Raw genomic sequence first — 11,656 nt, 5'->3', positions numbered from 1 at the left:
TTATGTATTTTGTCTCTACTTATTATCACATGAGAAAACCCACTCCTAAAAGAGAATAAATAACAAAAGACACATGAACAACTTTTGCACCATGTTGAAGTTTTGTTTGCTTGTGCATTTAATAAGGACACATTAATGATGAGAATTAGGGATTTAATCTGAATTCAATCTTAGGATTCTAAGAAAGAAATGGTCGTGAAATTTATTTTCTAAACCATTCTAGGAATTAATGAAATTAGGAGACAGGGTGGTGTAACATGTGAAAGCAGTACCAGTAAGGGATAAAGAAAATAAACGAACACGAAAGGCTTCCCCATCGACCAATTCGCCTAGGTGTGCTAGGAACTAGCCTAGATGTTTGTGTGTGCTTCTACCACTTTCACCAGAAAATTGGAAAACTCTGGTATCCTTGCCCCTTGTGAGTACGGGATAGTGTCAAACCAGTGACCATATGAATTTTGATATGATTGCTCTACTCTAGCTACACTAACTCCGAGCCTATCTCGAAATAGTTTAGCCATCTCTTTCCTAATTTTTTCCATTGCGTCCGATGGCAGACCCCAGGACCCTAGACTATGGGGCTCATTTGGTCGGGCATTGTCATGTCGACCTTCCTACCGTAGCCGATTGAGAACGTTGACCGACATGTGATCCTATGGTGCCCTATGATTTAAATATGTATGGGGAGGAACATATTGTTGTTGTGGTGTGTAATAAATTGATGTACGATGTGCAACAATAGGTACTGCGTATGCGTTTCGGACTGTCCGGCCTAGGCGGCCGGATGGTCCAACGCTAAGTCAGATTCTCTGATGGTAAATCCGGACTTTTCGGTTATGTTCACTATCACAGGGGTGCCACGTGGTGGTCCTGGTGCAACTTCGGACTATCTGACAGGAAAAGCCGGACAGTCCGCGTAGGAGTCGGACTGTCCGGGCAAAGGCTCGGATGGTCCAACCTGTCTAGAGGCGCCAATCTGCCAAGCAGGGATGATGGTGGTATTTGTCTTGGATATGAGTTCATCGGCATACCATATAATGGTTGGGGCTGCGAATCCCCATTTGTTGTCGATGTATTAGACACAAACATCATGTTACTAGTTTCAAATGATGGAAAACTAGGAGCAACAGATTTCTCCAACGAACGTGTTAATTTCCTAATTGATTCTTTTAACCCTCCAATCTGTTGTTCCATTTGATCTTATTGTTGATCTACATGTTGTTTAATAGATTAGATGTCGTCGGGTTTACTTACATTGGAGATTTGAAGCGAAGGTAGACGTGATGGGACCTCAATATCTCCATGTTTGACAACCTTCTGGTGACGATCCGCCGTTAATTGTGACAAGAAATTCTCCTTCGCTTGACGCATGTAGTTTTCGTATCACCGTTGCTCATCAGCCAACAGGCTTTCAACAACCGACCTAACGATATTGTCTATGTAGATATCAGTGTGATCTTTAGAACCGGCCATTTGAGAGCCTAATTTTTAGTATATCTAGACATCTGTTCCCCAGTAGAGTCGCTAAAAAGTGAGTTGGTGCTAATCTGGGCGCCAATCAGGGGTGGAGCTACGTAGAAACTAGCGGGTGCACATGCACCCGCAGAAATTTGAAAATCTAGTGGTTTGGACCAAATTTTCACCATATATGCACCACCTATAAATTGTTATTATGCACCCTCAAGGTATATGCACCCTCCTCTAATTTACTCTAGCTTCGCCACTGGCGCCAATCACTGGGAGATGACCGTCTCACGGTGCTCTCTGAGGTGCGAACGGTCCGCGGCACAGGGCCAGACTAGAGATGGCAACGAGTATATACCCGTCAGGTAGTATCATCTCATACATGTACCCATCAAAAAAATTCTACTTAGGTTACCCATATAAGGTCGCGGGTATAGAATCTTACCCATATCCGTACCCGCGCGAGTAATTTTACCTTTCAGGTTTCGATAGAAAAGTCTAATATACTAATGTATAAAATGCTTAACAACAAGTAAATTATAGAGGTGTATCTTACTTAACCGCAAGTGCTTGGCTCTAGTCAATAGAATATAAAATGCTTTCTTTCGCTCACTCTTGCATTCGCGTGTACAGGTGGCTCCGTGGCTGGACCAAGAGAAAGCGCTAGCGACACGCGTCGACGCGCGCAACCGCTGATGCCATTTTCAACGCCTATATTTTTTTCGTACTTTATACACTCCGTCTTAAAATAGTATTCATTTTATGTTTAAATTTTTATGTCCATATTTATATAAATACAACATATTTATTTATGGTTGCATGAATCTAATAAAAGATAAAACAAATTTTAATTTAGGATAGAGGAAGTATTATATTTTATTCTCGTCCTAAATTAAAATTTATTTGATTTTTTACTAGATTCATACAATATGTGTTGTATATATATGTCTCGGTTCATGATCATCTATATAAATATAAACGTATAAATCTAGAGCTAAAAAGACTATTATTTTAATACAGAGAGAGCATTATATTACTTTAAAAGATACTCCTCTATATACAGATATGTTCAACCATTCACCCAGTTTAGTTTTTCCTATATACTATAATTCAATTATTTAACATTTTTTATCGGCTTTTAAAGTTAAAAAAACTGTTTGCGCTGTACGCTGATGAGGCTTAACTTGGTGTGAGTTTTATAATAATTATGATTGATTGTGACTTCCATCTATATTATGCTAGTGGCTTCCACATGTAATGGATTGAGATCGAGCAATATATTACCCCGCTGCAAATATTTTACCTTATCCTCCTATTGAGCGAAACATGTGCATTTGACTTGTCGACCTTATTTTGCAAAAAAAAAAAGTGATATTTTTGTTGTGATTTTCAGTATTTGACCGTTTCAGTGTCTGACCAACCTTGCCCATGTGCCAAAACATCGGTTGGTCATTCCAAATGCACATGTAGTTGTGGGTCGTGTTTGTTTTAACTTTTTTTAGTTTCTGGCAATCAAGAGCTACTGCATATTATGAAACGTCCAGCTTATATGAAAATCACGTTGGTTAACCATTTAAAATAAACGTGAACATAGAATCATCTGAGTCGTTGCGATAGTACGAATCCGTCATTTTCTACATTCTAAACCCTAGACTCTTTTATCTTTTCCAGCATGTAATCTCTACGATACTCAAATTCTTTCTACAACCAAATTCTCAGAAAAACTGATCAGAAAAAATTGAACCAAATAGGTCTGATGACTAGCAAAGCTAAGGGTTTGTTTGGGATAAAGAATAATGGAGTGTATTAAGGAGGTTAGAATCCCTCAGTATTCAAAATTAAGTATCGAGGGATTCTGACCCCTCAATCTAATCCATTACCTTTGATCCCAAACGAGTCCTAAGGGCAAAGGGAAAAGCCCTCTTAAAACCGTAGAAATCTCCTAGGCCTTGACCTTGAGCCCTTGAACAAATACCAATACTCCAACTCAAACCGGGCTAGAGTAAACAAGCTGGACCGTGGACTCGATGATTGGTTCTAGGCTGGCCAAGTGCTACCACTTCAACTTCAGTTTATTGTAATTTTTAGAATAGCTTATCTGTCAGATCGAGACTGAAGAAAATAATAATAACTCTACAGTATGGCCTCATCGTTACTCACACTCCTGTCCTGGATGAACATGATGTTTACGTCCATGCTTATTTCATTCTCTACTTCCATGTCCCGGCCATGGTTTTGGTTTCCATCAAAAGTTAACGGTAGTTTCCATTTAACTTGTGGGCACAATATTTCAATAACATACTCTACATTCATGACAGAAAAACATCTAGCATTTAGGGCTAGTTTGGCAACACCAATTTCTCCAAAGGATTTTTATGGTTTCAAAGAAAATTAGTTCATTTTACTTTGAAAAAAATAAAAATCCCTTAAGAAAATAGAATTGACAAACTAGCCCTTATAAGGCTGAGATCACCGGAGCGTGACTCCAAATATAATCAAGCTTTTTGAAAGAAATTTAGGTAACCTCTTGTACTAGAATTCCTGTTTCCACATGGCTTTGTTTTCTTGAGATCAGAATTCGAATTCATTTATCTTGCCTAGACGAGAGTTAAATTATAGACAGTGAGATAGACGACTATAGAGTAGAGTTTAAATTATAGACGGTGAGTAGATGGCTATAGAGTAGAGTTTAAATTATAGACGGTGAGAAGATAGACTGCTGATGACCTCAGCCAAGAGTTAAACTGATTTTCAGATAAACACAGCAGAAATTTTCTGATTTAAAACTTTATAAGCATCACATGATCGTGATCTTCCACTCTCCCTTTATAAACCATAACAAATTAGTACGTATGTGGGTGGACAGGTTGAGTCTGGGACAGATGCAGTGGTGGGCATCATGGCTCAATCAATATGACTTCTGCTTCATTATCAATACAACAGATTGCTGATATATGGTATTCTAAGTTAAATATACACAACACAAACTCCGGTCCTGTAAACAGAAGGAATTGTCCATATAAAAACTTGGGCTTATAGGCTTGCCACGGGCATGATGTAAAAGGTGGCTCGAGATGTGTAGCAGAGCTTTTTGGTGTCCTTAAGTCTGAAATCGATTGTGGTAACCACGACTGATCTGCCCTTCCTCAGTATCTGCGCTTCAACGTCCACTTCAGACTGCATGGAGATAAATAATGCGCATTAGGACAGAACACATGCTTCAAATCTGCCATGATAAAATCTTTGACAGTGAGATGGAAGAACCCGGATGTCTATATGTCTCACTATTCCTATGGTTCGCTAGTTTGTGTTCCAATTAGCAGTACTATATGTTAGAGATTTGGCATCAGCAAAGAGCAGCAGAACCATGATTCCTCAGAAGTTAATTTCTAATGCCTCAAAAGAAAATACTACCTCCGTTCTCAAATATTTGTCGCCGGCTAGCTCATTTTTAAACTAAAACACGACAAATAAAAAAGAACGGAGGGAGTATGTCATGCCCAAATTCAGTGACAAAAACATAGCGATATAAGTGCAAAGAAGAGGGTGCAGGAAATAAAATATGGCACAAGTGAAGAAATGGGTTCTATAGCGCCCTTCCTAAGTTTACTGAATTGGCAAATAATGACAGAAGTACTATGACAGCAGCAATGTCAATGGGGCATCAGTAAATGGACTCAACTGAAATTAATTGATTATGTGAGTTAAATGTAAGCTACTGATATCGCACTGACATGGGGCATCGCAGCAAGTATCATGTGGAAGAGCATGGAATTATAAAACTGGTATCCATTAGATTATTCCAAATCAAAATCATAAATAGAGGTATATGACATGCCACTCTTAAGGGTCATTTTATCATAATCCAATTTCCCAACAAGAACACAACATTACAACATACATTACTAGTGAATGACCAAAAAATTACCAGTGACAGTCTCAAGCTTCTAGTTTGTGAATCACAGAGAAGCTAAAACCGTTTAGTTTGTGCAATTTCAAACCAAAACTATTAAACCCTTCGATCTCTTGAGGATGAAATCCCTCGTATGGTCATTTATATAGGCCAAAAATCCATATTAGAACCTCTGTTCCAAACTTATGACACCAGTACAATCGATGCAATCAAACTACAAAAACTTTTCGCTCTGATATCATTTGTAGATTTTTTTTTCAAACTGGCAATATACCATTTAGGATCTCCAGAATAACTTTTCACATCAATCATATTCTACTACCATTTGGGGTCTCCAGAATGTCATGCGCTCTGTATCTAATGCTTTGCGGTATAGCATTTTTAAGCTCCCATACTTTCGCTTTTTAAGTGCCCATGTATGAAACATTCAGCGGCTAGGTAGATTAATTATTATATATCACTTGTATGGTATGCTTGTATTGAACGACTTACCATTCTTCAAAGTTGAAACTTGAAACAAATGGACCAAAACTTTGCAAGACCTATTAGCATCGCAATATTAATCACCAGGTTTAAAACTATTTAAGTTTTCTCCCGGTAAACCAGATATTGGCAGGCCTGATATATTTCACATTTATCATTCTACTAGAATGTTCACCTCCAACATTGCTAGAGGTTCTACTATATGTCAATCAAATACACACCCTTTCTGGCAAAGCTGCAATGCTTGCCCAACAACTCTTATTTACAATCAGCTATTTACTTCTAAAACATCATAGAACTGTGGTGTAACTACATAATAATAATAACCAGTTCAAAAGCAGTAGCTAGACTCCCCAATCCCCCAAATTATCCTGACGTGTTGAATTGCTGCACAAAGTTGCCCCAAGAGTACATAGCAATGTGGGATTCGACCAACAAATGGATGCTGGAAAAGCGAGGTGCAGAGAATTTAATTAGAAGATCACATCGCATCGCGCTGCAGCGAGGTACGCGATGCTAAGCTCGCCGAGGAACATCTCTCGATCCCCGGCGGCTGCCCGCGCGCACGCCATCCCGACGGCCTCGGCTACGGCCGCCACCGCGCCGCCGTGGAGCGTGTTGTACGTGTTCTGCAGGAAAAGTCCATGCAAGGAAACTAGGTAGGTAAGCAGCAGAGAAATTTCAACGGGAAGTTCAGTAGCAGTAGGCGCTCACAGTCACGGCGTGCGAGACGGTGATGGTGCAAGAGATCCGCGGGGTCGGGGAGGCGGAGACGGCAACAGAGGAGAGGATTGCGCGGACGAGAGCGGAGTAGGCGTCGGGCTGGTCGGCCGAGGCCGGGAGGCGCGCGTCGGCGCCTAGGGCGCGGAAGAATGCCAGCGTCACCGCCCGGGAGTCCGCCGGCGACAGCTTATGCCCTGGCTCTCCGTCCGCCATCTCCTCCTACGTCTGGTCGTTTGCTTCGCTGTTCCGCGGCACCGTGAGTGAGTTCGGGATGGGGTTGGGGCGGGGAGTAATGCGCGACAACTACCAGGGCGAGCGCTGCGCTGTGCCTGTGCTTGCACGCGCGGCGATCGCGCCTCAGCTGGGAGGATGGGCCAGGCTTTTTAATTAAAATAAAATTTCTATTTAGGTTAATTCCTGAAATTCCAGTGAATTTGAATCCAGCACAAATTTTCATGGAGAATTTAAAGTTTCAGTAACAGGATAAAGAGTATTAGAGGGACTATATATATTAAGTTTTCATAATTTTCATATCTAGCAGTCGTCTACTTATTAGTTATGTTTTTAAGGTAATAATGGTCTACTTTAGTAGTGGCATGCTCGATAAAGCATGAGTTGTGTAATTTTGAACTGTAAAAAGTTCCAAAAAAGCTTAAAAACAGCAAAGAAATGTCCCTCAACCACTTTCTTGCATTTGAGAGGTATTGACACTAATTTGAATTTTTTTTATCTGATAGATATTATCCCTTCCCCTCCCCTCGTGCAATCTTGAATTCCTGATATCTATTTCCCAAGCTATATTCTAGACACAACCTGAGATGCCAGATGCTTGGTGAGTGGTACAATCTCATTTCTTGCAGAGTCATTATTCAGTGATTATCAACCACACGTTGTACCAGTATAGCTCTTCTCTCAAACGTGTTTATCTGATCCTGGATCAACCAAATACTGCAAATCTGCTGCCCACACAATTCCCCGCATCAGCAAAGAGTTTGACCTCCTCAACTAATGCAACAAAATTGCTTCAAACCACATAGAATTTTGTGGCGATCGATTCGACTCATCCTACACAGTGAGTGGTGTATATGGCGATCGCCGATCAAAACTATAGGGGAAAATGAACTGGATTTGCACTATCAGGCATTCAGCTTGTTGAGGATAGGGAAACTCACGTTGAGTCGCGCAGCAGCGAGGTACGCGGTGCTGAGCTCGCCGAGGAACATCTCCTTGTCCCCAGCCGCGGCGCGCGCGCACGCCATCCCGACGGCCTCAGCCACGGCCGCCACCGCGCCGCCGTGGAGCGTGTTGTACTGGTTCTGCACTCACCGCGCCGGCCCAAGATAATAATTAATTAGGAGAAAGGGGAGAGACAGATCGAGAGTGGTTCTGTCCTATCCAACCGGAAGGCTAATTAAGAATAAGGAGCTCACCGCGACGGCGGGAGAGACGGTGAGGGTGCAGGAGACGCGCGAGGAGGTGACTGCGGCGGAGGAGACGATGGCGCGGACGAGCGAGGTGTAGGCGTCGGGCCGCTCGGCCGAGACCGGGAGGGGCACGTCCACGCCCAGACCATGGAAGAAGTACAGCGTCCGCTCTCGGGACTCTGCCGGCGAAAGCCGCTGTGGATTCACCGGCGGCGGCGGCGGCATGTTTTCCACAAAGCACAAGCCCGTTTATGTTTGCTTATGCTCTTCTTCGTCGCGGTAGCCTGCGTTTGTCATCGTTTTGGAGGCTTCGTCTATATGCCCGTGCGCCGAATTAATACGGTAAAATATATTGATATATAAAAATATTAATTTTTATATATATTTTTATTATTATCAATAAAAGTAGATATTTATATATCTTAAAAGATATATAAGATTTTTTTTAGAAAAAGGCTATAAGGAAAACCCCTGCAACACGGTTTTATTGAAACTTTTTGAATGAAACTACGATTACAAGGTGAAACAAAGAAGACAAAAAGAGAAGCTATTGATAATTTAGCCAAAACAAAAGCCTAGCTCTAAAAGAGGGGTTAACTCTCAACATCTACGACTTTAACATGTCGTTGAAACAACATCACCAAGAAGAAAAAGGAGCCTTATTACTAAAGATAAAGTCAATCCTCTGCTCCCAAATACACCAAAGCACAAGCGCCAGAATTTCCATGAAGAAACTATGGCCAAAGTCACCCTTAGCCTCATGAATCATCAGAAAGAAGTCAAGATCAAGATTCCAGTGGAGACCAACATAACTCCAGCAATATGTACTGAAGGGGCAGCTAAATAGCAGGTGATAAGTCGTCTCTTTGTAGTGCATGTCGCATAGAGTGCATTTAAGGTTGTTGTCCATTGACAAAAAAACCTTTCTTCTGAGGATGTTCTTGGAGTTGATTCTGTCCCTGAAGACTAACCATACAAAAAACTTGAGTTTCTTCCCAACCTTGTACTACCAAATCCAATTAAAGGCAACGAGAGGCTGGATTGACCGAAAGGTGAGACTATAGAACTTGGATGAGCTGAAAGTAGTATTGCCCCATGAATAGGTCCATTTATCTTTAGCAGTTGCAAAAATCTGAAGATTGCTCATCAGCTCGTGGAAAGCCAGGTTTTCGTGAGCGGCCTAAGGAGATAAAGGAGTATGGAAAGTGTGTTCCATATCCATGTTGGCTAAAAATTCTTGAAGTGAGCATTCTTTTTCTTAGCAAAGGATAAATGACAAGGGAAGGTGAATCTAGGGGGGATATTGTTCCAAACATCATGCCACAACGGAATTGTCCTTCCATCCCCAACTCAGAGCAAAGCCCATATTTGTGGATTTATTGATGATACATTGGAGAAGGTCCACCGCAATGACAAAGGGGAGTGGTGAAAGAGCCTGACCCCTCTTATACACCGAAAAAATCTCCCCAGGACACCATTCAATAGAACTGCAGAGGAACCTAAATTGGACCCAACTGATCCACTTGTTAGGGAAACCCAGCCCTCTGTGCATCGCCAGGATGGCACTGTGCTATATTGTATCAAAGGCTTTAGCAAAGTCCACGAAAGTCGCCTAGAGGGGGGGGTGAATAGGCGGAACATGAAATTTATAAACTTAAACTTGCACTAAGGCCGGGGTTAGCGTTAGAATTAAATTTGAGTGTGGAAGATTGTTTCTCTTGCTAAGAGTTGCTCAATAGATGCGGATGTCGTTTGGGAGCAAAATCAAATCAATACTAGCAAGGAAACGTTAGAGAGAGGAAATAGGGAAAACAAATCAAATGGAAATCAACAAAAGTGAACATAGTGATTTGTTTTACCGAGTTTTGGTTCCAAATAACCTAGTCCCCGTTGAGGAGCCCACAAAGACCGGGTCTATTTCAACCCTTTCCCTCTCTCAAATGGTCACTTAGACCGAGTGAGCCTTTTCCTTAATCACACGGGTCACTAAGACCCCGCAAGGACCACGACACACTTAGGTGTCTCTTGCTAGCTTTACAAAGCACTTAGGAATTAGAAAGAGAAAGGAAGAAGGCAATCCAAGCAACAAGAGCGCAAATGAACACAAGTGATCCTCTCTCAAGTTTCTAAGTACTAGAGTTGAATTTGGAGACTTGGAGTGGATTGAATGCTTTCAATGTGTCTTTGAGTGGTTGGCTTTGCTCTTGTATTGAATGGGAAGTTCCGAATACTTGGATAGCTTTGAATGAGGTGGTTGGGGGTATTTATAGCCCCCAACCACTTCCTAGCCGTTGGTTGACTTTGCTGTCGATGGGCGCACCGGACAGTCCGTGGTGCACCGGACACTGCACTTTTCATTGTCCGGTGCCCGCCACATCAGCTATCTGTTAGGGTTTGGAGCAGTTGACCGTTGGCGTCTTCTGTCTTCAAGCGGCACCAGATAGTCCGGTGGCACACTGAACATGTCCGGTGACCTCTGACTTCTGGGCTCTGACTTCTGCGCGGCACTGTTCAATACTGCTCCAAACCCTCATCATCGTATGTAGTATATTTAGGGGTGGCTCTAGAGTATACCTTATTCTTCTTGCCGTACTTAGCCATGAGACACTTGTGGCCGACGTTGGGGAAGAGAAGTCCCTTGTTGACGGCAATGTTGGCGGCGTCCTCGTTGAAGGAGGAGTCGGTGGAGCTCTCGTCGGAGTCCCATTCCCGCCCCATGTGCGCCTCGCCGCCCTTCTTCTTGAAGTACTTCTTCTTCTCCATCTTCTTCTTCCCTTTCTTGTCTTCGTCCCTGTCACATTCACTACAATATGGACATTTAGCTAAAAAGTGACCAGACTTACCACACCGGTAGCACACCATTTTGGAGCGGGGCTTATAGTCCTTCCCCCTCCTTTGCTTGAGAATTTGGCGAAAGATCTTAATGTTGAGAGCCATCTCCTCGTTGTCGAGCTTGGAGGCATCGATTGGAAGCCTACTTGATGTAGACTCCTCCTTCTTTTCTTCCGTTGCTTTGAATGCAACAGGTTACACCTCGGGTGTAGAGGTGGCGCCTTGCTCCAAGTTGACAATGTGTTTGGAGTCTTTGATCATAAGTTCAAAGTTCACAAACTTGCCAATCACCTCCTCAGGAGATATTTGTTTATACCTTGGATCCCCACGAATAAATTGAACTTGAGTAGGATTACGAAAAATGAGGAATCTAAGAATAACCTTGACCATTTCATGGTCATCCCATTTTGTGCTCCCGAGGTTGCGCACTTGATTGACCATCGTCTTGAGCCGGTTGTACATGGCTTGCATCTCTTCCCCTCTATTGAGGATGAATCGACTGAGTTCTCCCTCGATCGTCTCCCGCTTGGTGATCTTTGTCACCTCGTCCCCTTCGTGCGCCGTTTGAGAACGTCCCAAATTTCTTTGGCATTCTTTAACCCTTCCACCTTGTTATACTCCTCTCGACATAAAGAGGCAAGGAGTATAGAAGTTGCTTGGGAGTTAAAGTGCCTAATTTGGGCAGTCTCGTCTGAGTCATAGTCCTCGTCCCCCACCTGTGGTGCCTGCGCTCCAAATTCAACAATGTCCCATATGCTTTCATGGAGTGAGGTTAGATGATGCCTCATTTTATCACTCCACATACAATAATCTTCAC

At 42.5% G+C, this 11,656-nt stretch overlaps 1 protein-coding gene across 2 annotated transcripts; it reads right to left on the bottom strand.

Annotated features, from left to right (window-relative positions):
- Positions 1-4,337: 4,337 nt before the first annotated feature.
- On the bottom strand, positions 4,338-8,299 carry LOC100286019 (thioesterase family protein). 2 transcript variants are annotated; one of them, NM_001158907.2, is made up of 3 exons: positions 6,575-6,845; positions 6,346-6,489; positions 4,338-4,641 (listed from the first exon to the last, which is right to left on the bottom strand). In NM_001158907.2, the coding sequence occupies exons 1-3, from the start codon at positions 6,794-6,796 to the stop codon at positions 4,498-4,500; spliced, it is 510 nt and encodes a 169-aa protein (NP_001152379.2). In that variant the 5' UTR covers positions 6,797-6,845; the 3' UTR covers positions 4,338-4,497. The 2 variants fall into 2 exon arrangements, with proteins under 2 accessions (NP_001152379.2, NP_001152568.1); NM_001159096.2 differs by lacking the exons at positions 6,346-6,489; positions 6,575-6,845 and adding exons at positions 7,756-7,899; positions 8,014-8,299 and having other exon boundaries at positions 4,362-4,641.
- Between the last annotated feature and the right edge of the window lie 3,357 nt (positions 8,300-11,656).

This window comes from Zea mays, chromosome 7, assembly GCF_902167145.1.
Source record: "Zea mays cultivar B73 chromosome 7, Zm-B73-REFERENCE-NAM-5.0, whole genome shotgun sequence".
NCBI classification, from domain to species: domain Eukaryota; kingdom Viridiplantae; phylum Streptophyta; class Magnoliopsida; order Poales; family Poaceae; genus Zea; species Zea mays.
This window is presented reverse-complemented; position numbering and strand designations above follow the sequence as displayed.

Coding starts and splice junctions, on each gene's coding strand:
- LOC100286019 (NM_001158907.2), bottom strand. CDS start 6,796: ATGGCGGACGGAGAGCCAGGGCATAAGCTGTCGCCGGCGGACTCCCGG. Junction 6,490..6,574: donor CCGTCTCGCACGCCGTGACT/GTGAGCGCCTAC, acceptor CTTTTCCTGCAG/AACACGTACAACACGCTCCA. Junction 4,642..6,345: donor TCGCTGCAGCGCGATGCGAT/GTGATCTTCTAA, acceptor ATCTCCATGCAG/TCTGAAGTGGACGTTGAAGC.